The sequence below is a fragment of the Globicephala melas genome, chromosome 9, assembly GCF_963455315.2.
Source record: "Globicephala melas chromosome 9, mGloMel1.2, whole genome shotgun sequence".
Taxonomy (NCBI): Eukaryota; Metazoa; Chordata; class Mammalia; order Artiodactyla; family Delphinidae; genus Globicephala; species Globicephala melas.
This window is the reverse complement of record NC_083322.1, coordinates 98,586,978-98,613,371: the sequence shown is the minus strand read 5'-3', so window position 1 is coordinate 98,613,371 and position 26,394 is coordinate 98,586,978. Positions and strand designations below refer to the sequence as shown.

General features: G+C 46.7%; 1 protein-coding gene across 4 annotated transcripts in view; it reads right to left on the bottom strand.

Annotated features, from left to right (window-relative positions):
* Positions 1 to 26,394, bottom strand: part of VOPP1 (VOPP1 WW domain binding protein) — a 92,532-nt gene that overhangs the window by 52,983 nt on the left and 13,155 nt on the right. Inside the window, exon 1 of one of the 4 annotated variants that reach the window (XM_060304915.1) lies at positions 5,186 to 5,261. The exons of the other annotated variants lie outside the window; for them this stretch is intronic. Within the exon in view, the coding sequence (XP_060160898.1) occupies positions 5,186 to 5,194 (9 nt within the window). The 5' untranslated portion in view covers positions 5,195 to 5,261. Of the gene's footprint in view, positions 1 to 5,185; positions 5,262 to 26,394 lie in introns of those variants that run through there. 4 annotated transcript variants of the gene reach the window in all.

Sequence of the window (26,394 nt, the reverse complement as noted above, 5' to 3'; positions counted from 1 at the left end):
GCCCTGAGAAAATTCTGTGAACTCCCATAACTTACTCTAAATAAAGTCTCTGCTTTATCTGCTTTGGTTTTTCATAAAAGAATGGTAGGAGAGCAGATTTCCTCAAGTTCAATTAGATCACCAAAATTAAAAGGAAAATAGAGGAAAGCATTCAAATAGAATAAGACTAATGCCCTTAAACAATAAAGAGCTTATATAATCCAATAAGAAAGGATAAAAATCCCAATAGGAAAAAATAAAAGTGATAGAAATGAGAATTCTTCAAAGAAGAAACACAAAAGATCAATAAACCTATTTCAAAAGATGCAGTTCATTAGTAATCAAATAAATGTAAATTATAATAGTATGGATTTATATATCAAATTATTTAATGAAAAAGAAAAAGACCTAGTATCTACAGTTGATGAAGGCATGAAGGAAAATACATATCACATGATACTGTTGGAAGTATAATGTCTCAGGAGGACAATTTTTCAATATATGTCAAAGAACCTTTGAAATGTACATAACTTAAACAGGGTTATTAACATTTATCCCTTGTCCATCATTGGATGAATGGATAAAGAAGATGTGGCACATATATACAATGGAATATTACTCAGCCATAAAAAGAAACGAAATTGAGCTATTTGTAATGAGGTGGATAGACCTAGAGTCTGTCATACAGAGTGAAGTAAGTCAGAAAGAGAAAGACAAATACCGTATGCTAACACATATATATGGAATTTAAGAAAAAAGAATGTCATGAAGAACCTAGGGGTAAGACAGGAATAAAGACACAGACCTACTAGAGAAGGGACTTGAGGATATGGGGAGGGGGAAGGGTAAGCTGTGACAAAGCGAGAGAGAGGCATGGACATATATACACTACCAAACGTAAGGTAGATAGCTAGTGGGAAGCAGCCGCATAGCACAGGGAGATCAGCTCGGTGCTTTGTGACCGCCTGGAGGGGTGGGATAGGGAGGGTGAGAGGGAGGGAGACGCAAGAGGGAAGAGATATGGGGATATATGTATAACTGATTCACTTTGTTATAAAGCAGAAACTAACACACCATTGTAAAGCAATTATACTCCAATAAAGATGTTAAAAAAAAACCATTTATCCCAAGGAAATAATATTAACAATTGTGAAAAAATGTTATTAATAAAAATTGGAAATAACCAAAATTTTCAGAATATGGCTTTGGCTAACAATATTATAACACATCCAAAAGACATTGTAGAGAAGCATACAATAGCACGGGAATATTTTGCTAAGAAAAATAAAGTCAGTAAAATAGTATATCTAAGATAGTATATTTTTGTTATACATCATAGGAGAGAGAAAATAACATGAAAAGATATATTTCAAAATACTGATGATAAATGTCACTTTAAAAAGCAGATCATTTGCGGTCCAATACAGAATTCGAGAGTGGATATAAAGAGGTATTGAAATGAAGGAAATATAATTGGTTGACAAAAGTAAACGTTATCCAGGTAGGAATTAAATAAGAAGTAACAGATAAGCAAAGTTTGTTAAAAAGAATATACAAGGCCAGAGGGGGCTACTGAAACAAATACTCACGTAGTCAGTAATTAAAACCGTATTTATAAAAATTTTAACATCATGGAAAATGCTCATTTTATGCAGTCAGTCTTAAGCACATTACATATACTTGATTTTAACAATATAAAAATAAATATTAATGTATATTCATAGGAAAAAGAATGGGACTATATATAAGCTTAACTGTATAGTGTTATTTTTGGACAGTGTGATTTCTTTTGGGTTACTTTACAAATATCTCTCCGTTGAGTCTTAAGTTCCTCTAACAATAATCAGAAGCTGTTGTGGTAACAACAGGCACATAACCCTAAATTAGTGCAAAAGACAGGATCCCCTGAAGCACTCAAAACAGGCGTGCAGCGCTCCTGTTCACCTGAACACAAGAGTTCTGAAAACCACGTTATTTTGTTAACATAATCATCAATAGAAAGCGTAATTTATGAGACTGTCATGTCATCCAAGTTCTAGCTCAACGTGAGGTTTAACTTATACACCACTGCGTTGGAAAAGCCACACTCCTCCTGTGCTTCCCTCACACACAATGACCACACTCACAACACATCTGATGCCCGATGTGCGTGGGCTTCCCCCTCACCAAGCAATGCTCCGACACCAGCCGGGGGTCCTACACTTCAACTCCATCTGACACTACCTGGAGACAGCGTCAGAGCCCACAGGTCAAGGGCTCAGTCCTCCATGACTGCCCTACTCCCCTCCCCTCTCAGACGTCAATCGCAAGTCCAGGTTGTCACCTGTGCTTCTGACCAACCAGCTATAGATTGGAGGTTCCCACGACCCCCTCCTCGGGTTCCGTCAATTTGCTAGAGCAGCTCACAGAACTCATGGAAACATTTTACTCACTAGATCACTGGTTTATTGTAAAGGGATATAACTCAGGAGCAGCCAGATGGAAGCAACGCATAGGGCAAGGTCTGGGGGAAGGGCAGGGCACAGTCTCCATGCTCTCTGTGTACCGCTCTTCCCGAATCTCCACGTGGTCACCCTGGAAGCCTGTGAACCCCATCCTTTTGGGTTTTTATGGAGGCTTCATTACACAGGCATGATGCAATCATTGGCCACTGGTAAACAGATTCAATCTCCCGCTCTTGTCCGTTCCTCTGGAGATCTGGGGGTGGACTGAAAGTTCCAATCCTCTAATCACATGGCTGGTTCCCCTGGAAGCAGCCCCCATCCTTAGACTACCTACGGGCTTTCCAAAAGTCACTCCCTTAACCTAACAACAGACACCTTTACAGGGGTATATATTTCTCACTATAAGTCACAAAATCACAACCATAAAAGTCACTCATTTTCTTTCTTTTCTTTCTTTTGGGGGGACTCGAGCTGCACAGCTTGTGGGATCTTAGTTCCCTGACCAGGGATTGAACCCAGGCCCTCGGCAGTGAAAGCATGGAGTACTAGCCACTGGACCACCAGGGAGTTCCTAAAAGTCACCCATTTTCAATGCACAGCTTGCTGAGTTTTAGAAATTTACTCAGCTGTGCATTCAACACCACAGTCAAGTTTTAGAACATTTCCATCCCCCGTAAAAGTTCTCTCATTTCCTTCTGCAGTCAAGTCCAGCTCCCACTGCAGCCCAGGCAACACCAACCGATTCTCCATCTCTATAGCTCTGCCTTTTCTACAAGGTTCAATTAAATAAGAATCATACAACTTATAGTCTTTCATGTCTGCATATGTCCATCAACCTTGCATTTATCGGCAGTTCACTCCTTTTCAGTGCTAAATAGTATTCTCTTGAATGGATACACCACAATTTGTTTATCCATTCATTTGGGTTGTTTCCTCGTTTTGGCTACTATGAATAAGGCTGCTATGAACATTTACATGCAGGTCTTTGTGTGGACCTGTGTCTTCATTCCTTGGGTAGATACCTGGGAGTGGAATTGTTGGGTCAGGTGGCAACTCTACATTTAACTTTTTGAGGAACCTCCTGTTTTCCAAGCAGCCGCACTATTTTACATTCCCCCCAGCAATGTATGAGGGTCCAGTTTCTCCACATTAATCATCTGGTATTGTACTGGTATCCCACCGTGGTTTTAACCGGCATTTCCCTAACAACGAGGTAGAGCATCTTTTCACACCGGCTCAATTGTAAGGTAGCAGCCACCATTTATGGAGAACCTATTATCCTCCAGGGGCTTTTCATATGAAACCTCATGCAACAGCCTAACAACCCTGGGAATTAGGCAGCTTATGTACTTACAGAGGGGTAAACTATGGGAGAGGTGAATTAACTTGGCCAAGGTTAACACAAGAAGCAAGCAGAAAGTTGGGTTTGAATGAGGTCAGTCGGTTTCTAACGTCTGTGCACGTTCTCTGGCAGTATATAGATGCTGCCGTTTCCTGTGCCACAATGATGCATAATCTCATTCTTTGGGATGTCTGACACATCTCTCACAAGGAGTCAGAATGAGGTTTATTTTAGGCATCATTTCACTGTCTAGAAGAGAACTAAAATGACAATTGAAACCACATGGAAGAGCCCACCTCCATCTCCTTTAACGGGATATTAGGGATTATACTTCAGCTATGTCAACTACCAATTACTGTACCTCTGAGAGCAAAATCAAAACAAAGGTACTCAGAATGGCTGACCTGCCATGAACAACCACAAACCAAGGGGGCCCAAAGCCCGTCTTAGAGGCAAACCACAAAACAACCCCTCGTGCCCTTAGAAGAGAGTTCTCAGCTCCTAAAAATATTCAGAGGTGCAACTTTGGGGCACAAAACAACATGAAATGAATGCATGGGCTGCGGTCCAAAGGGTTTATGTGACAAATTTTCCAAATGCCCCAAAACATAATTCATTCAGAAACTGATGACTAGGAGATTTAATTAGAATGATCTGAAAGCAGTGGTAACAGATGGAAATAGCAGTGCCACTGTTATCTGCTGGCAACAAACGAATATAATCAACCTTGGTTATGGGCTCAATTCCAACAGAAGCACTACAGAAAGACCAGACCTTCAATACTCTCCCTAAGGGCCTAATCCAGGAAAGGCACCCCTTTCAACGGCACTGCCCGGAGCTCAAGAGCTGCAACGTGAAGAGGCCAACAGAGCAGCTCTGCAACCGCGGGCTGGGGGGCAGGGGACACGCTGCTTTAATGACCTCATGGGGAGTGAGTGAGAATGTGAGAAAGATACGTTGTTTCCAACCACATCACACAGTCCCCACAAATGGGATAACAGATATGTACTGGGCCTAAGTCTTTACCGGCAGACCCAAAACTTAACCACCAGACAGAGGAGAAAATAGCAACTTCTCAGCTTGTGTGGAGAGGAATGCCTAGAAAGACTGATTAGTAACAGCAGCAGCTTTGAGAGCAAAAATGCCAGAGTAGGTAAGGATTCCCTAACTTAGGTTGTGTACTGCCCTCCCTCCCTATTCGATTTATGTTTTGGAAGGAATGTGTGTCGGATTGTGTGATGACAGATAGGTTTCTAAAAGTCTGGATTCTAACTGTAAAGAGGACAAGAGAGTGACAAGAGCTGAGGTTTGACGTGGCTCCCCGTGGGCAGAGGCGACGTGACCTACCCCTCACCCTGGGGCAGGAACCTGCAGCCCTTTGCTTGTGCCCCGCAAGTCCCGTCCTGCAGCTTCGACTTACCGGGGGCATCCCCGTGCCGACTCCACAGCAGCCGCCACTCCTCCTTCAGGTCTCAGCTTAAACATGAAGTTCCTCCTAGATCTGAATCTACCCGGGAGGACTCTGCTGAACTGACCACCCCGGTGCCGTCTGAGCCCCATGCGTACATCTCCTGGACTCTCGTCTCTCCAGGAAATGCACAGCGAGCGCAGTGCTTGGCGTTACCTGCTGTCACCACCCTTGCCCCCCCTAAACGGGAGGGCAGGGACGCATCGGCATGACCTCACACTTGGCCCTTGCAGGTACACGGTGCATAATATCTGAGTTTAAAAAGTGAAAGGAAATATGCCCTGAAACAGTCCAGGGCACGTAGTCTGAATGACCTGCTGGCCCACATCTGACAGCGGCTACACGCAACTGATCTCGTGGGGACATCACCGTCTTGATGCTCTGTTTTGGGTGCCGCCTCACCTTTTCTCCTACTGAGGAAGTGGGCTGGGGTGGCCTGGGGGAAAACACCCACATGGAGGAGCAGAACTCGGGTCAAAAAGGAAAGCAATTCTTTAAGTATCGTAGACAGCCATGGCTCTCCGCCCAATGCAGCACATTTCTGGAAGAATGTCAGCAAACTTTTTATAGCTCTGTCTCCTAGCTTGTCAGCTATCATTTCTAATAGCTGTCACTGTGTCCTGCTTTTAAAAATCTGTGACGGAGATTGTTTTGTACAGCTGTTTTTTTTTTTTTTTTTTTCCTTAAGGGAACGGAGGATGGAGAGAGAAGAGGAAGACCGTCTGGTGGTAAAAAAGCAAATGCAAGCCGATGACAAATTCCACTGGTGGACTCAGCTTCAATTCTCATGCAATTTTCTCCTGTGCAGTCCTGGCAAGGACAAGGTCCTGCAACAGTTACCTGCAGGACGTGCCGATTCTACTCCCGGGGCGGGCAGCTGTTTGGGAAGCTGGGGCTGCCCACAGCCTCACGCCGCATCTCTGCCTCCGTCTGTCATTCAGAACCCGATGTTCAGTATTGCCCCCAACTGGCTTTCTGCTTCTGAGTTTGCTGTGCAGTTTCCCCAAGTCTGACCTCAAGTCCCCCACGTGTCTCCATTGTGGCCCTCTTGCGGGTGTCCTGAGCACAACACAGGCCAGAATGCAACGCGGTTCTCTACTGAGCCGGGGACCTCTCTCCACCTGCCACCTGGCACCTTGACCCCGTGCCTGCTGGAACCTCACGCTGGCATCCCAGCAGAGAGCCTCCACCACCTCTGGCCCCTCGGGCTCCTAGCTGGGAGCAGCAGCGCCGCCCAAGACAGCATTCCAGCCCGCCAGGGCCAGCTCCTCCCCACGCACCTGGTCAGCGAGCCTGGTCCGGGGCCGGGAGATGAAGAGCGAGCGCGTGTGGGCTTGCCCGTGGTAAAGGAGGGGATGCGGAAGACGAGGAGAGGCAGGTGGAGACCAGTGGGGACAGGAGAGCCCAGGGCCGCTCCTGCATCCTCAACAGCCCGCATGACCTCCTGCACCCTGGGAGGCCAGGCTCGGGGCGCTGCTGGCACTGCACCTGCCTCCCTCCCTTCTCACGAGACTTCACAAGGCTCAGGTGGCTACACAGGGCTCTGCAGAGGACAGCCCAGAGGGAAGAGAGCAAGCACACCCACTCCCTGCTTGCGGTTCTCCGGTGGATCCCCACTCATTGCACGTTTCTCTCTTTTCTTCTTTCCTGGAGGTCACAAAACCCTTCCTTCTGAATATAATTTGAGCCTAGACAGGACTGCATACATACGGAACAAGCAAAAGTGGTGGGGCTCAGAGAGCCTGGCCTGTACCGGTTTCCCCAGAAACCCTGAAAATGCCTCACTGACAGATTAAAATCCAGACAACCAGGGAAGGTCCTGGCCACGGCCCCCAGCCCGCTAGAGCTCCAGTCTCTGCCACTCCATGGCCACCTTCCATCCCCTGACATCCACCGCCTCTAGAGGGCGAGCTCCTGAAGACAAGTCTAGGTCTTCTTTATCTCCACCTGCAATGCTCTTCCCTGGAGCTCCCATGGTTTGGAGCCCGGCTCAGTGTCGCGTGGATGAAAATTTCCTGAACTTTCAGAAAAGGAGATGTTAGTTTTCTCCTTGGGGCTCTAAATTTTACTAAAATCATTAGCACAAAAAGTTTCATTTGCATTATCTTATTTGGTCCTAAAAGTGTTGTATGAATGGGCAGGCTGCTGAGGCTGGAGGCATGCTTAGCGTGGGGTGGGCCGTCTCATGCTGTGATGGCGGGGCGGGGGGGACCGTCCCTCTTACATCAGGGAGCACGTGGCGCCCACCCGGCAGCTGGTATGAGGCTGTCTCCAAGTGCCTGTGTGCTTTCCCCGTCAGGCCCACTCTTTCACACCCCTGCCCACCCACTGCTGGGGTGCTCTCCTCCCACAGACCAGGCGCCTCGGGAGTTTAGGGGTCCTGTCACATCCGCCCTGTGACTGCCAGTGTCTGGCCCAGGGCAGGGGTTCAGGAAACGCTTTTGTGGAAATGCTCACGTATCCTCCTCCTCTAGTGCCTGCTTAAAAGTTTTAATTTGAGGGCTTCCCTGGTGGCGCAGTGGTTGAGAGTCCGCCTGCCGATGCAGGGGACACAGGTTCGTGCCCCGGTCTGGGAAGATCCCACATGCCGCGGAGTGGCTGGGCCCGTGAGCCATGGCCGCTGAGCCTGCACGTCCGGAGCCTGTGCTCCGCAGCGGGAGATGCCACAGCAGTGAGAGGCCCATGTACCGGAAAAAACAAAACAAAACAAAACAAAAACACCAAAGGCAAATGTATTGAAAGAAAAAAATAGATAAATAAACGGGACTACAGCAAAATTTAAAACTGTTATGCTGGGACTTCCCTGGTGGTGCAGTGGTTGAGAGTCCGCCTGCCAATGCAGGGGACATGGGTTCAGTCTCTGGTCCGGGAAGATTCCACATGCCACGGAGCAACTAAGCCCGTGCGCCACAACTACTGAGCCTGTGCTCTAGAGCCCACAAGCCACAACTACTGAAGCCCGCGTGCCTAGAGCCCATGCTCCACAACAAGAGAAGCCACTGCAATGAGAAGCCCGCGCACCGCAACAAAGAGTAGCCCCCACTCGCCTCAACTAGAGAAAGCCCGTGCACGGCAATGAAGACACAAGGCAGCCAAAAAAAACAAAAAAAAACAACAACAAAAAAAACCTGTTATGCTGCAAACAACACCATCAAGAAAGTAAAAAGGCAACCCATAGAATGGGAGAAAATATTTGCCAGTCCTACAGCTGATAAGCAACTTCTATAAAGAAGTCTTAAAACTCATCAATAAAAAGACAACCCATGAATAAGGGACAAAGGAATGACTGTGGTAATACGTTTGCACAACTCTGTGAATGTTAAAAAACCACTGACTTGCACAACTCTGTGGATGTTAAAAACCACTGACTTGTACAACTCTGTGAGTGTTAAAAACCACTGACTTGCACAACTCTGAATGTTAAAAACCACTGACTTGCACAACTCTGTGAATGTTAAAAACCACTGACTTGTACAACTCTGTGAGTGTTAAAAAACACTGACTTGCACAACTCTGAATGTTAAAAACCACTGACTTGTTCACTTTAAATGGTGAATTGCATGTATGTGGATTATAACTCAATAAAATTGTTCTTCTTTAAATGGGCAATTATTTGAATAGGTATTTCTCCAAGGAAGAAATACAGATGGCCATTAAGCACACAAAAAGATGCTCAACATCATTAGTCATTAAGAAAATGCAAGTCAAAATCACAATGAGACACCACACTCACTAGGATGACTATGATAAAAAGGACACAATTAAAAGTGTTGACAAGGATGTGAGAAACTGGAGCCCTCGTACATTGATTCTGAGAATATAAAATGGTGCAGCCGCTTTGAAAAACGTTCTGGCTGGTTTTCAAAAGGCTAAACAGTTAGCATATGACCCAGCAATTTCATGCCCAGGTATGCACTCAACAGAGATTAAAACATACATCCACATAAAAACTTGTACACAAATGCCCAGAGCAGCATTATTCTTAAAAAAAAAAAGTGGAAACAACTCAAAAAGTACATCAACAGATGAATAAATACTTTGGCCTATTCCTGGGCAATAAAAAAGGAATGAAGTACTAATACGTGCTATAACAGGGAGGAAGTCAGTCACAGAAGACCCCATATTGTACGCTCCATTTACGTAACATGTCCGTAACGAGTAAATTTAGACAGACAGAAAGTAGATCAACAGTTGCTTAGGGCTGGGCACGGGGTGGGGCAGAATGGGGAGTGACTGCTAATGCACATGAGGTTTCTTTCAGGAGGTAAAAAATATTCTAAAATTAGATCATGGTGATGGTTGCATAAGCCTGTGAATATACTAGAATATATTGAACTGTACAATTTAAGCAGGCAAAGTGTATGGTATGTGAATTATATCTCAATTAAACTGCTTTAAAAAAATATAAGAGCAACCAGCATGTATTCGTTTGTGTTAATTTCTAAGATACATTTTTTTTAAATGACAGCTGAGCAAAATGGAAACAAGAGGAAAATATCAATATGATGAAACTGGAATGAACGACCTACACGAAATAACACAACGTTGGTGATCTGGGGCAGTATGGCTGGTGGATGAAGGAGGTGGGCGCCCAGCTTCCAGAGGCCAAGGCAGACAGAAACGTGATCAGCCAGAACATCCCGAGATCCATCAGATGGGAAAAAATTCAGAGGATCAGTCATCTTTCTGATATCGGAATGCTCTTCCCAAGGAGAACACAGTGTGATTGGCATGAAAGAGAGTTCAGGGTTCCAGGGAGGGCCTCCCCAGAGGGGAACTGCAACTGACAATGTCATCTGATGTGAAACTCTGGAAAATGCTGTTGAGGATTTCTACAGAGCCTGGTGGAGAGCTTGGGAGCTCAGCCACGCATTCTAAATAAACTAAGTTAATGAAAACATGAGGCCTCTTTGAACTCAAGGTAAAACGAAAAAGTTGTCCAATAAAAGAGGTAAAATGTTAGTATTCTACATGGCTCAACAGTCAGCGAAGTTTAAACAGTCATAATAATGAGGATCTGGGTAGGGATTTAGCCAAATATTGTATACAAACTGTGTCGTACGTGTACTGCTATAACCGAATACACTGAGAGGACAGAGGGAGAGAGACTGAATAGATAATGTCCAACACCGCTGAGTCTACAGCTAGAAGTATATGTGTATTATTTTTAAATCTGGAGGCAAATATTAAATGAACCAGCTAAAAAAGTTGAACGTCGTTGCCTTTCAGAAGCAGACCACCATAGCAGAGGCATAAGGGGGCTACTCTTCTTAGTTTTAAGCTCTGGCACTATTCAGCATTTCCACTGATATGCATATGTCACTTTCTTAAAAATAAAAAATAATAGGGCTTCCCTGGTGGCGCAGTGGTTGGGAGTCCGCCTGCCGATGCAGGGGACACGGGTTCGTGCCTCGGTCCGGGAAGATCCCACGTGCCGCGGAGCGGCTGGGCCCGTGAGCCATGGCCGCTGGGCCTGTGCGTCCGGAGCCTGTGCTCCGCAACGGGAGAGGCGGCAACAGTGAGAGGCCGGCGTACCGCAAAAATAATAATAAAAAAATAAAAATAAACCAGCTACATAGAGCAAACATCATTTATAGTCAGTATAAGCTGTGAACATGGCTTCTAGCAAAGAAGGTACCGGGTGAGACCAGGTGAGGAGCCCCTGGTGCTGTGGTGGAGGAGCTCGCCCACCCGCCAGCGCCTGGCCGGGGCCTCCCGCCAGCCCCAACACGGCCGACGCGCATGGGTGCGGTCCACACTGTGTCCTTTCCTGCTCCCACCTTCTGGCCCGGTGGGCATAGCTGACTTTACCCAGAGAGAAATGCAGGTATGATGACACCCTTGTGTGACTGGAAAAATAAAACAGACATGACTGCAGCTGGAGTCCCAGCTTGTGGGCCGCACCGGTTACACGTCCGACAGAGCTCGGGGTGGCTGTGCCCCTATTCTGCTTCCAAGGCCCCTGAGAAGCCCCCCACGTGGGTTTGTGTTAGCTGTACCCCCTTCCCAGGAGTGCCCCAGGTTGAGAATGGTTACACAGAGAGAACCTGGAAAGAAAAGGGAAAGGGAGGCAGGAAGCTAGGGTAACACTGAACTAAGCCTAAATTCAACATGGAATCCTGCAACAGGAAAAGACACAAGTGGGAAAACTAGTGAAATTCAAATAAAGCCAGAAGTTTAATTAATCGTAACATTATCAATGTAGGTTTGTTTTTTTTAAGCAAATATAGTGTGGCAATAGCGGATGTTAAATTAGCAGAAAATGGGTAAGGGGTATATAGGAACTCTACATTGGCTTTGCAACTTTGCTATAAATCTAAACTCTTTTCAAAGTTAAAAGCTGACTAAAAATATACATATTGTGCCAAAAACAAATAGACAACAACGTCCACAAAACCTCAACGAAGGTTCCTGGCTTTCAAGCGCAAAGAGCAGAGGCAGGCGGGATGGGGAAGGACTGGTCGGGGTGACCGTCCCTCAAGCCTCGCCCTGAGGCTTCATCCTGAGCGTGAGGGGAAGCCTCTGGGACACGGGCTGATGGGCAGGCCTCGGGGTACAGATGAGTGAACCCGCACCTGAGCACAGAAGTGAGCTTGGCGAGTCAGCTCTCCTGACCCACAGGACACCAAGTGTCCAGCGTGGCAGAACTGGGCCCTTCATAATCCCTGTGACCTGGATTTCAGCAGCCCCAGGTCAGTGGTAAGGACATGGGGGCAGCTGGCACGGCTCTAGGAAGCAGAGCGGGATGTTGGTGCGCTAGATATTTTTCCAATCCTCTCAGCTCATGCCTGCTAACATTCCTGTCAAACCCTGCCCCCCCCCCCGAGGCTGGGGAACAAGACACAAGAGACCCCAGGGATTCCACAAATAGAATCCCGCAGGAGGATGGTCATCCCGTCCCCCGGAGGCCCGAAGAGAACGAGGGGCGCCCAAGTGACCTCTGAGGCTCCTCCCAACTGTCATGCCACGTGGAGTACTGAGGCGGGGCATGTTGGCTAAGCTTAGAGTGAAGTCCTGTTCTGTGACATTTAAGTGCAGGGATCCGTAACTTATACTTAAGTCTCTGCATACCAGTAAATCCTGCCAGCTTCTTGGGAGTTACAGAACCACTTAATTCGAGAAACAGCAGGACAATTCCTTTACAGAGACCTCTGAACACCCAGAACTAAATGCACCAATCATGCAAGCCCTTACCGGAAGCTGAGCTCGGAACGGTCATCTCCAGCTAGCCACCCACGGATGCGTTTTGTTTGGCCCACAGCAGTTTTAAGATAAGGAAACTTTACAGAAAAAGCTAGATGTTCAGCTTTTTGGGACAAATCCAAGGCCCTGTCGACAATCACCTGGACCTTGAGTGGTACCTACCGTCTCCCTCCCCCTGCCCCCCGCCAACATGCCTTTCACATGACGAGACCGCGCTGGATCACCACCTTCCTTCCCATTACCTGGGATGAGATGAAGCTAGGAGTAAACGAAATATGAGGAAAAGCTGGCAAATGTTACGGGTTCTGCAACAGGTACTACAGGATAATGAAAAAACAGCATCTCCCAATAACCAACAAGATCAACAATCTCAGGAGGGAGAGAGGGGCGTCTTGTTTTATCACCATTTATGTCTCGGAACAGCCTGGAGTGACGACAGTGGGACTGGTCACATACAGGGCCTGGTGTCAGCACTGGAGGAGGGTCACGTGAGGTCCTGCATGGCAGGGAGAAGGCACATCTGAGAGGTTTCCCAGCCGACAACGGACAGTCCAGGCAGCGGGAGACCAGGTATTCCAAATGGACCCGAAATTACCTAAAGGCTTGATAAAGGAGACAGGACTAACTCATCATAAACCATTCCCAAGCATTACAAACACCCAGGCTCTTAAAGCAAAGGCCCATTTCTACAGACATCAGGGGACAAGAAGGTTAGCAAGGGGCCCAAGTCTTTTACCATCTGCCTTTCCCTCAGGGCAAGGGGCCCCCAGGTCAGGCATCCACAATCCACGGAACAGGAGCCTTGGTGATATGGCTTAATTTCTACCAAAACCCCAAATCTGTGACTCATCTGGACAAAAGCTGAGAAAGGCAGTGACCCTCAAACGTCATTTTTGCAACTGGGACAGAACCAGGGCCCCATGTTCTTAGAGACCTTCTCACTTTTCCCACCCTTTGAAACACTCTGCTCTACCTTCACATCCTCCCCAGGGGGACTGGTAGAGTCAGGGCTGCACGGGCAGACACTCTGCACTGAACACTTACCCTGAAGACAAAACAAAGAGAGGAAGCGTATGCTGACGCATGCAAGGCTGTATCGACTTCCTTTACCCCAAACGCTACATTCTAGACAGACACATACCCAACTGTATGAAGAAGACTTTGCCTGCTTTCCAGACAAGAGAATGTGGAACTATTCTCAAAGAAATCCCCCGGGCTTCCCTGGTGGCGCAGTGGTTGAGAGTCCGCCTGCCGATGCAGGGGACACGGGTTCGTGCCCCGGTCTGGGGGGATCCCGCATGCCGCGGAGCGGCTGGACCCGTGAGCCATGGCCACTGAGTCTGTGAGTCCGGAGCCTGTGCTCCACGGTGGAAGAGGCCGCGGCAGTGAGAGGCCCGCGTATAGAAATCCCATATATTTAAAAGCTTCCACTTCCATCCTTTCTGAAGGAAAAAATGGTGCTCTCAAATCAGGAAAAGGCTCATTTTCACCCACTCCCATCAGGGTGACTGCAGGGACTGACTGCCCTGACCAGGAAAACAGCCCCTGGGTCATCCACATCCAGACTGGCTGCTTTCCAGGATGCCCCCAGAGCCCAGGTCCCTGAGGACCACAGGGCGGGGGTCAAGGGGCCAGAACAGCCGAGCAGAATGAAGGAGGACACCGGAGAACACGGTGCTTGGGAGAGGGCACGGCATCAGTCCAAGGACTCCCGGCAGAATCCCACTTCCTATCACTGCGTAGCTCAGTCCAATCCAACACCAGCCGAGAGGCCAGTCTACCTGGCGTGAGAGTGGGACAAGAGGGTGGACTCTTGGTCCGCCTCCGAGAGGACACCAGCCAACACCCAGTGAACACACACACATGCTAGTGTCTTAAACCTCTGCGTCTTGTAACATGGGGAAAATGTATGTTTGTTCAAATAAGCAAACATATAATATTTGACCCTGTAGTCATATACACTGCGGGAGGGAGTATAAATTTGGCTTAAAAAGTAAACTTTCTGAAAGTCAGTCTGGTAAGACATATCAGATGCCTTTAAATCTGTCAATAGGGACTTCCCTGGCGGTCCTGTGGTTAAGACTTCACCTTCCAATGCAGGGGGTGCAGGTTCGATCTCTGGTCAGGGAGCTAAGAACCCACGTGCCTCGCAGCCAAAAAAACCAAAACATAAAACAGAAGCAATATTGTAACAAATTCAATAAAGACTTTAAAAATGGTCCACTTTGGGGTCGTTCCTGGTGGCCCAGTGGTTAAGAATCCGCCTGCCAATGCAGGGGACATGGGTTCGAGCCCTGGTCCGGGAAGATCCCACATGTCGCAGAGCAACTAAGCCCGTGCACCACAACTACTGTGCCTGGGCTCTAGAGCTTGTGAGCCACAACTACTGAGCCCACGTGCCACAGCTACTGAAGCCCACATGCCTAGAACCCGTGCTGCACAACAAGAGAAGCCACCACAGTGAGAAACACGCACGCTGCAAGGAAGAGCAGCCCCCGATCGCTGCAACTAGAGGAAGCCCATGCGCAGCAATGAAGACCCAACAAAGCCAAAAATAAATAAATAAATAAGTTTATTTTTTTAAATAAAAATGGTCCACTTCATTTATTTGTCTTGGGCTGCGTTGGGTCTTTGCTGCTGCACGTGGGCTTTCTCTAGTTGCGGTGAGCGGGGGCTACTGTTCGTCGCAGTGCGCAGGCTTCTCACTGCGTTGGCTCCTCTTGTTGCAGAGCACGGGCTCTAGAGTACGGGCTCAGTAGTTGTGGCGCACGGGCTTAGTTGTTCCACGGCATGTGGGATCTTCCCGGACCAGGGCTCGAACCCATGTCCCCTGCATTGGCAGGTGGATTCTTAACCACTGCGGCACCAGGGAAGCCCTCCACTTCATTCTTTAAAAAAAAATCTGTCAATGAGCTCTGGTCTGGTTATACCATTTCTAGAAACCTATCTTAAAAAAAAATCCAAAATGCACAAAGATGCTTATCTTAGGATTCTTAAAACACAGGAAAATAAGGAACGAGCTAAATATTCAACATCAGAAGAATGATGAGTCAATCAATAGCGACATCATGAAATATTATACAGCTACTACAATGTTTACAGGTAATTTAAAACGGAATGGAAGGGCTTCCCTGGTGGCACAGTGGCTAAGAATCCACCCGCCAATGCAGGGGACACGGGTTCATGCCCCGGTCCGGGAGGATCCCACATGCCGCGGAGCGGCTGGGCCCGTGAGCCATGGCCGCTGGGCCTGCGGGTCCGGAGCCTGTGCTCTGCAGCGGGAGAGGCCACAGCAGTGAGAGGCCTGCGTACCGCAAAAAAACAAAACAAAACAAAAAAAACGGAATGGGAGTGATCATGACAGGAGAATACAAAACTTTATACAGGTTATGACCACTGTATGAAGAATGCAAAGAAAATGGCTGGAAGGAAAACGTCATTCGACATTGACAGCTCCTGTCCTGGTGAATTATGAGACGTGGTTTTGTTTCTCTGTGTATTTCTCTAGTTTAAAATTATTCCATGATTAGAATGCGTTAGTTTCATTTTCATAATAAACATAGCAATGTTTTAACTATGAAGTTGGAAAGTCAGAGATTACACTGGCTTGAGGCATCAGGACAGGCTTCCCGGGGGAGGCTGTATTTGAAGTGAAAACAGAAAGACAAAGAGAGAGGGCGTTCCCAGGGCGGGGAACAGCGCCACCAGAAGCAAAGGGACAGGTTCTTCTGTGGAAACACTGATCAGTCCAGTTTGGTTGGCAAATTACCTACAAATTTCCTAGCGGGCTGAAACAGCACAAGACGTGTTCAGTGCCAAATCAGATTCTGAGCACACCTCATATCTCCAAGGTCAATTTTCCCATCCAAGCGAATGTCTAAAGTGCACAAAAATAAACGGAGAAGGGTCGTCTTATTCATTCCTCCAAAGGGAAGTCCTGAGTGGGAAGGGTCCATGAGGCAGAGAAAGAGGGCTTGGATTCCCTCTGGTACAGGAAGAAGGCAGACGGAAACACAGCAAAGGAGGGAATGGAAGCTGGAGCACACGGACAATACAAAGTGGGTGCTGAACTGATATAAAGGGCGGAGAGGTGGAGGGACGGCGCTGGAAGGCAAGTCAGAGACCAGCGACACAGGACCAAGGCCACGGTGGGACCCGCTGCCGTCGAGGCCCGGGCCTTCTGCTGGGTTTTAACATGCATTGCATGGGTAAGGCGGTCCATTAAAGGACTAGACGAGACGGACAAACACGATCGACCTTGGGATTTGGGAACAGCAAGGAGAGAAGTTAGGTGATTTCAAAAGCTCTGCACAAAATGCGTCTCCCCGCAAGAAGCTTAAGTTGCCTTCACAGGCTGTTCTCTCCACACTGTCTCTAGAAATGGGGTGGCAAGTATTTTCCTTCCCACCTTACACTGAACGGCTGCTCCTATCAGAAAGCATAAGACATTTTAAGGACATAAGGCACGGTCTACTAAATGTCTCTTACCTGGCAGACCTTCACACTCACACACCCCCGGCAAGAGTTCCCCTGGGTTACAAAGGAAGCCCAGGAAAGCTAAGCGACACACGCCCCAAACGAAATGCTAGAGGTCAGTTTAAAACTCAAGTCTGCCTGCCTCCAAAGTTGCCCTTTTTCTACCACATCACATCACCTCCCCAAACTGGGGGAGACCTCAGGTCATGGAGTCTGATCTACCAAGCAGCTGACAGAGATTCACTCATAGAAAAAAGTGATAAGGCAGCCGGTGGAGCCCTGTTCTCCCAGGAGAATGTCCAAGTGCCAACTGTGCTAAACTCAGAAAGTTGACAGAACGCTGTGAGGAAGAGACACAGGATTCCCTAGACTGTACCCTTGAACCCAGAGAAAAAAGTACACACAGCACTGGCTGCAAAGTGCTGATGAACGATGACATACTTTGGGAAAGACACGCGACCAAGACCTGCGCCTCGCGCTAGTCAAAGTCAGGGCGGAGCTCTCTGTCTGGGTGTCAGTGTTGCTACAGCAAAAAAGACAAACGCTTGACAACATAATTACAACTGCCAATCTTCCTACAAGGAATTAAACTTGGAAACCATTCAGGGAGCAACAGTACGCACAGGAGTTCACTGCATCTCATAACCTTATTCCCAGTGTGCATTACACCGCCAGGAGGTTATTGCTGGAAAGGAACCATCGTTCATCCGTCGTACCGGCTAATTTTCAATTTTCAATTCAAGATTTTTTTTTTTTTTCCACAAAAAGGAGAGGTTTGGGGGAAAGTTTTTTTTTTTTTTTTTGCGGTACGCGGGCCTCTCACTGTTGCGGACTCTCCCACTGCGGAGCACAGGCTCCGGAGGCGCAGGCTCAGCGGGCATGGCTCACGGGCCCAGCCGCTCCACACTATGTGGGATCTTCCTGGACCGGGGCACGAACCCACGTCCCCTGCATGGGCAGGCGGACTCTCAACCACTGCACCACCAGGGAAGCCCTGGGGGAAAGTTTTTAATGCCTCTAGTCCCTAGCAACTACAGTTCCACCACCTAGCATAATTTAATGGGGATATATTTTCATTTCCACTTTTGTACCACTTGGGAGGAAGAGTCAGGGCAGGGCTGGTGGCATTCTCACCAGTGAAAAATCTTTGTAGGAGGCCTGCTTTCAAAGTGAGGGAAATAGACGACTAGCCTGGGGAGCCAGAGGCTGTCTACCTATAACATAGACCCTAAAACAAGGTTCCTAGGCTTGGCTGTAAGTGCCAATTCATCTCCTGCCAGACAAACAATATTTAGATTACAGACCTAGGCCTCAAGATTTTGGTTTTGCTTTAAATATTTCCCGGAACAAAACCAATGAGACACACTGGGGCTCCCCTCAGCCCTAACAGACGCCCCCAGTCCCTATATCCCCAACCCCAGCAGCTCCATCCCTGCACACACCACAGCTGCTTAGGTCATTCATCACCACGTAAGAAGCCCTCCCAACCTCTGATTCCACTGGTATCACCGTGCTCCGTGTCCTACACACACACACACACACACACACACACACACACACACACACACTCACTCACACTCTTCCTAAGCCGCACAGCCAGGCATCGTTTCCTTCCAGACCCTGGAGCCTCACAGCAGGGCTGCTCCCAAGTCCGTCCTGGTCGGCACCACGGACGGCACACTGCACAACTCAGCAGGTACCATTCAGAAAGACTCTGCTCTGACAGGCATATCCTGGTTGCATCTTAGCAACGCTGCCCACCCTGTTCAAAATTTACAATCTTGGATCTCTTTCCCTCCAACCCGTTGTGATTTCCAGAAAGTGAACCCTCATCCAGAACTGTGATCACGGGTAAAGAGAGGCGAGGCAGAGAGAACGAGCCATTCAGAGGCCCTCCTCCCCCACTCACTGCTGACGAGACAGGCTCTAAAACTCGTACAGTGATCAGTTAATTCTCGTAAGATAAAAAAACACACTTAAAAATGTGTGACGTCTGCCGCCTCACTCTTAGACACAGCACCTGGTCAGGGCAAGGGCGTGGAGTCAGCAAGGCTTGGGACAGGATAGAAACACCACACATCACCTAAGGAACGGACGGGGCACCGATGGGCACTTTGAACTAAGCTAAGGGTAGGTGAAATTTTAGGTTCATTCATGGATTTCAAATAAGGAAGTGACAGCTTGGGTTAGGGTTTCAAGAGATCACACAGGCAGAAGGAAGAGGGCCGTCCACAGGGAGAACAGCCAGGACTGAGGCAGGCGTGCAGGACGGAGGCCTGAGAGAGGTGCATTCTAGAACCTTGGAGGAAGGGTCAACAGGACTGCGGAGAATGCAGAGGGGGCGGGGCTGGAGTGGTCCAGGCTTCTGGAGCAGCCTCCTGGCTGGGTGGCGCGGCCACTGACCAAGATGAAAACCAACGGGGGCCACTTGGAGAAAGGATGGGCTCTGTTTCAGATACAGGGTCTGAGAGATTTCTATTAGGCAACTGGATCGATAAGGGCTGTCACTGAGCAGGGAATTCTTGGGCTAGAAACACAAGATTCTGGAGACATTGGCGTAAATACTGTGATTGAAGATTTAGATGTGAATGAGATTCCTCGGGATCTTTCAGAGAACAGGAAGACGAGGAGGTGCTCAACCAAGCCTAGAAGACATGAGCATCGAAGGTGCAGACGAGAGGTCGGGACGGGGACGGTGAAAGAAGAGCCCCTGAGGAGGGGTGCTGCTGTGTGCTGGGAAGAAGAGCTTCATGAAGTGGTGCTGCTTCCAAGTTAGCCCGTTACACTGAAACATGCTTGTAAGCCAAAGGACGATCCACCTGAAACTTAAGGTACACAGAGAAATACACCTTTAAAAAGTCTTTTAAAAAAGTATCAGCCTGTCTGCAGACTTGGGAGAAGTCGCAAAAAAAAAGGGGAAGGAAAGCAGCGAAACGCGGGGCTGGGATAGAAGGTGAGGGTGCAGGGGATTGGGCAAGGCGGGGGCCCTGTGTCGACACCCCCCTCACCCGTCAGCACTGCTGCCCGCTCCCTTCTCCCTGGCTCAAACCCCAGCCCTTGAAGGACAACATGTATAACAGATGCTGACTTGCAACAACCACTAAACTTTAGTGCCTCAGTTTCCCCACACGGGAAAGCTGAAAAGAAAGCTCCTACCATCTTCTTTGACTGCACACGTGACCTTTAATAAATCACTTAACTTCTCAACCTTAGTTTGCACCCTGTAAAGTGGAGTGACGACATTTACAAGGTTCGCGTGGGGAACACAAGTAAGGCACACAACTAAAACGGTGCGCGGCACACTGGGCGCAGATGAGATCCGGCTCTTACGGGCGGGAGTGCCATCTTAGCCCAGTGTATTGTTCTAGGTGGCCCTTTCTCTAAGTGTCCAAGTAGCAAAAGCTAAGTATGGGCCCCTCATCTCCCTGCCCCATACCTCATTATTAAATACAGCAGTAGTGGCTAATTATTTTCACAGGAGTGGCATGCCTTTGCCTGAGAACATAAGTCTTTATGATGAGTTTTAAAAAGAAAACCAAATTTCACTCACATAATTTCTACTTAGCAAGGCCTTTCAAGGATTATAATCCCACTGATTTAAAGACTGCTTGGGACTTCCCCGGCAGTCCAGAGGTTAAGACTCCGTGCTTCCACTGCAGGGGGCACAGGTTCGATCCCTGGTGGGGGAACTAAGATCCCATATACTACGCAGCCAACAAAAAAAAAAGACCGCTTGCACTAGAATTCCTTCAATGAGCTCTACTAATGAAAATAAAGAGAGGAAATAAATATAAATTAATGAATAATGCCAAAGGGTTCGTAAACCAAAACCCACTCTTTTGTTTGTTTTCTTTTATATGTACTCTAAGATATTTTCCAACAGATTTTCCTAATAATTTCTACATGGCAATGCCACAATGGGTAGGTGTGCAGGGACCAAGCAGTCACATTTACAAATACAAGGCACTCGCCTAGCACCTCTGAAGCCTGCTTCTGCAGTCTTCCACTCCCACAGTGCCTGTCAAGCCCCCTTAAACCCTCCCTGACCCGTGGTGGCACAAAGCACTGGGCCGAACAGGCTGGGCCCCTGACTGCAGCCTACCTAGCAAGGTAGGGGCTCAGGGGCGCTGGTGGGGGGCAGGTCAGCAGGAGATGTGACTCAAATGCCACAAAGACAACCCAATGAGGCACTCTGGTTCCTGAGCTACCTTCCAGATCTTAAGCTTGTTCATATGTTTCTGGATTCCGTGAACCAAAATTCCCATATTCCCCATTTCCATATACTATTTACAATAAAGATATATCACTTAGGGTAACACGGCTGAATTTCTCAGACTCTGAGAATGAAAAAGTCCTAAACGTGAACCATCTAGCAGGAACTCCTTCCAGGGCAGCCCACACAGGACCCGCAGAGAAGAGAACATTATTATTATACGAACATAAACACCTGGGGCAGGGGAACCAACAGTATTTAAGAACACAAACTCTGAAGCCAGTCTGACGAGGTTGGAATCCTGGCTCTAGCTAGAAAACCTTGGACAAGTTTCTTAATCTCCTGCGCCTCACCTGGTTCACCTGCAAGATGGATATAATGCAGCACTAAACTCAGAGAAGGGTTGTAGAGATGAAACGTCAAGTGTTTAAAGCCGTGCTTAGCAGGGTATCAGCAAGATGTCTGAATAGAAGGTGCCCAGCTCACATCCCCCACGTTAAGAACAAACTGACATCCATCCACAGACCAAAGGGTCCTCATGGGAGCTTTGGGATCCAGGTACAAAGCTGCAAAACCCTGGTGGAGCCCAAGACCGAGAAGAGTCGCTGGGAGAAGGCAGGCTCCCTGACAGTGGCCCTGGATACAGACCGAAAGCAGCCCTGCCCCCATGGACTCGGCTGTGGCCCAGCTTGGCCACGGTCCTGCACAGAGCCATGCTGCCTAGGCACCAGGAGGTGCCACCCTGTCTATGCCCCTGTTAACAGGATCTCCAACCTCAGACCCGACCTGTGACCGGCCCCAGCCCCACTCTAAGATGGTTTAGAGTCACTCCTGCCGGCCCAGGGACCCAGCCATACCCACCTTTGCCCCTGGTAGCAGGACTGCTGACTTCAGTCCCAGCTGCAGACCCTCAAAGGGCCCTATGACTTGATTCCAGGCCCAATATGCCATGGTCCAGGGGCAATACCGCCCACCCAGGAAACCAGTGTGAGACACGCCTGTCCGAACCCCCACTGGCAGGTCTGCTGACCTCAGTTCTGATTGCAAATCCTGAAGCAGCCCTGTGACCCTATTCTAACCCCACTCTACCCTGGTCCCAGAGGCAGTGCCGCCTACCCAGAGACCTGGTGGGAGCACGCTTAGGGATACAGCAGATGCCACCCTCACCCATGACCCTGGTAACAGGCCTAGAAATGGCACCATGACCAGGCTGCTCAACCACAGCCCTGGAGGCAGGCCCATCACCCAGGTGATAGACAGGATTCAAACCACCTGCATCCCCAGTAACAAGCCCGCCAACGGTGAACACAACCGCAGACCTGGTGGCAGCCAAGTGACCAGGCTCTAGCCCTGCTCCAATGCAATCCCTGAGGCAGTCCCATCAGTCCGGGGACAGAGCAGCAGGTCTTTACCTACTAAAATCCAGCCTGTAAAGACAGGAAGAGGTGTTTGCTCCTTCAAATGCACAGACATCAACACAAGGCTACACGGATAACGATGAATCAGGCAAACATGCCCCACCACAGGAAACTGATAAAGCCCCAGTAACCAACCATAAAGAACTGGAAATCTGTGACTTGCCTCGCGAAGAATTCAAAATAATGGTCTTAAGGTAGCTCAATAAGCTATAAGAGAACACAGGTAGACAACTCAACAAAATCAGGATAACGATACACGGACAAGATGAGAATTTCAAAAAAGAGGAATCATAAAAAAAGACCCAAACAGAAATTCTGGAACTGAGGAACACAATGAATGAAATGAAAAATCCAACAGATTTCTTCAGCACTACCTGATCAAGAAGAAGAAAGAATCTGTGAACTCAAAAACAGGTCATTTGAAATTATCCAGTCGGCGGGGGGGAAGAATGAAACATAGAGAAGACAGCCAATGGGATTTATGGGACACCATCAAGCAACTCAACAGATGCACTATGGGACTCTGAAAAGGAGAAAAGAGAGAGAAAGGACCAGAAAGTTTAGTTAAAGGAATAATGGCTGAAACTTTCCCAAATCTTGAGAGGGGTATTATGCCCATCCAGGTTCCTGAAGCTCAAAGGTCCCCAAACAGGATCAACCCAAAGAATGTTACACAGAAACACATTATAATTAAATTATCAACAGTCAAAGACAAAGAGAAAATTTTAAAAGCAGCAAGAGAAAAAAGGATTTATGATATACAAAGGAACCCCTATAAGGCTATAAGTGGATTTCTCAGCAGAAAACTTACAAGCCAGGAGACAGTGGGAAAATATATTCAAAGTGATGAAAGAAAAAGATGACCAATGAAGAATACTATACCCAGCAAAGCTGCCCTTCAGAAATGAACAAGACAAAGACTTTCTCAGACAAACAAAATCACCACTAGATGATGGTGGTGAGTAGGGAATCATCACCACTAGACCTGTCTTACAAGAAACGCTAAAGGGCATTCTTCAAGAGGAAGAAAGGAACAAAGAAACTACAAAAAAGTCAGAAAATACTGGACAAAATGGCAAGAGTAAGTTCTTACCTGTCAATAATGACTTTAAATGTAAACAGATTAAATTACCCAATCAAGAAAACAAAGTGGCTAAATGAATGAGAATACAATATCCAACTATATGCTGCATGCAAGAGACTCAAGCTTTAAAAATACACATAGGCTTAAACGGATGGAAGAAGATATTCCATGCAAATGTTAACCAAAAGAGAGCAGGAGTGGCTACACAGTTGTCCCTCTTTTTTTTTTTTTGTGGTATGCGGGCCTCTCACTGCTGTGGCTTCTCCTGTTGCGGAGCACAGGCTCTGGACGCGCAGGCTCAGCGGCCATGGCTCACGGGCCCAGCTGCTCCGCGGCATGTGGGATCTTCCCGGACCGGGGCACGAACCCATGTCCCCTGCATCGGCAGGTGGACTCTCAACCACTGCGCCACCAGGGAAGCCCCAGTTGTCCTAAGTTGTCTTAACAACACTGTGCCAGTGTTGCACTATGCTAGTCCACTTTTACACAGATGTTTTTTGATAAATACGTACACAGTACTACACGATCCACAGTTGGTTGAATCTGTGAATGCAGAATCTTGAATGCAGAGGGCTCACTGTAACGTTACATGCAGTTGGCACCCCTAACCCCCATTGTTCAAGGGTAAACCATTCTTATATTAGACAAAATTGACCTTAAGTCAAAACTGTCAAAAGAGACAAAGAAGGTCATTACATAATGATAAAAGGTCAATTCAACAGGAAACTGTAAGTTATAAATATATATTTACCCACCATCAAAGCATCTAAATATATAAAGCAAATACTGACAGATCTGAAGGGAGAAATAGACAGAAACACAATAATAACAGGAGAGTTCAGTATCCCACTCTCAAAATGGATAAGTCACCCAAAGAGAATACCAGTAAGGAAACAGCAGAGCTGAACAACACTATAGACCAAATAGACCTAACAGACATATACAGAACTTTCCATCAACAACAGAAGAATACACACACTTCTCAAGTGCGCACAGAACATTCTGCAAGACAGATCACATCACAGTTCACAAAACAGGTTGTAAAAATTTCAAACAGATCAAAGCATTACCAGTTCAAAGCCTTAAATGTAAGACCTGAAACTGCAAAACACCCAGAAGAAAACACAGGGAAAAAGCTCCTTGACATGGGTCTTGGCAGTATGTTTTTGAATATGACACCAAAAGCAGAGGCAACAAAAGTAAAAATAAACAAGTAACTAAATATCTAACTAGATAACTTCTGCACAGCAAAGGAAACAACAAAATGAAAAGGCAACCTGCAGAGGGGTATAAAATACTTGTAAACCAAACCTGATAAGGGGTTAACATCTAAAATATACAAGAAACTCATACAACTCAGTAACAAAAAAATAAAACAAACAAACAAAACAATAAATAACCCAATAAAATTAGGCAACATACCTGAAAATACATTTTCCCAGAGAAGATATACAGATGGCCAACGGGTACTTGAAAAGCAGCTCAACATCACTAATTATCAGGGAAATGTAAATCAAAACCACAATGAGATATCACCTAACACCTGTTATAATGGCTATTATCAAAACCACAAGAGAACAAGTGTTGGCAAGGATGTGGAGCAAAGGGAACACTTGCACACTATTAATAGGAATGTAAACTGGTGCAGCCATTATGGAAAACAGCATGGAGACTCCTCAACAAATTAAGAATAGAGCTACCGTATGATTCAACAATCCCATTGCTGGGTACGACTCCAAAAGAAATAACATCACTATCTTGAAGAGATATCTGAACCCTCATGCTCACTGCAGCATTATTTGCAGTAGCTAAGATGAGGAAACAACCCTGGTGTTCAACAATGGATGAATAGATAAAGAAAACATTTATTTATATATATATATAAACATATTAAACATATTTATATATAATACATATTTACGTAAAATAAAATTTAATTTATTTATATATTCATTTAAATTTTACATATTTATATATATGTATTTATTTAAATAAAATAAAGTAAATAAATATACATGTATTTAAATAAAAGTAACTTATTTAAATAAATTTATTTATTTAGAAAATATAATGTTATATGTATAATGGAATACGATTCAGTCTTAAAAAAGAAGAATATACTGGGACTTCCCTGGCGGTCCAGTGGTTAAGACTTTGCCTTCCAATTCCAGGGGTACAGTTTGATCCCTGGTCAGAGAGCTAAGATCCCACACAATTTGCAGCCAAAAAACCAAAAAACATAAAACAGAAGCAATATTGTAACAAATTTAATAAAGACTTTAAAAATGATCCACATCCAAAAAAAAAAATCTTAAAAAAAAGAACATCCTGCCATTTAACAATATAGATGAACCTGGAGGACATTATGCTAAGTGAAATAAGACAACTCAAGACAAATACTACCTAATCTTACTTATATGTGGAATGTAAAAGAGTTAAACTCATAGAAGCAGAGAGTAGAATGGCAGTTGCCAAGAGCTGAGAGGATGGGGAAATGAAAAGGTGTTGGTCCAAGGGTACAGAGATGCAGTTATGCGGGATGCCTAAGTTCTGGAGATTTCAGGTACAGCACGGTGACTGTCATTAATAAAACTGTACTTGAACTTTTCTGAGAGAATTGATCTTAAGTGTTCTCACCACACATACACAAGGTGACGTGAGGTGTGAAGTGTTAATGAGCTTGAATGGGGTGATCATTTCACAATGTATACACATATCAAACCAGCACATTATACTCCTTAAATATATATAATTTTAATTTGTCAAG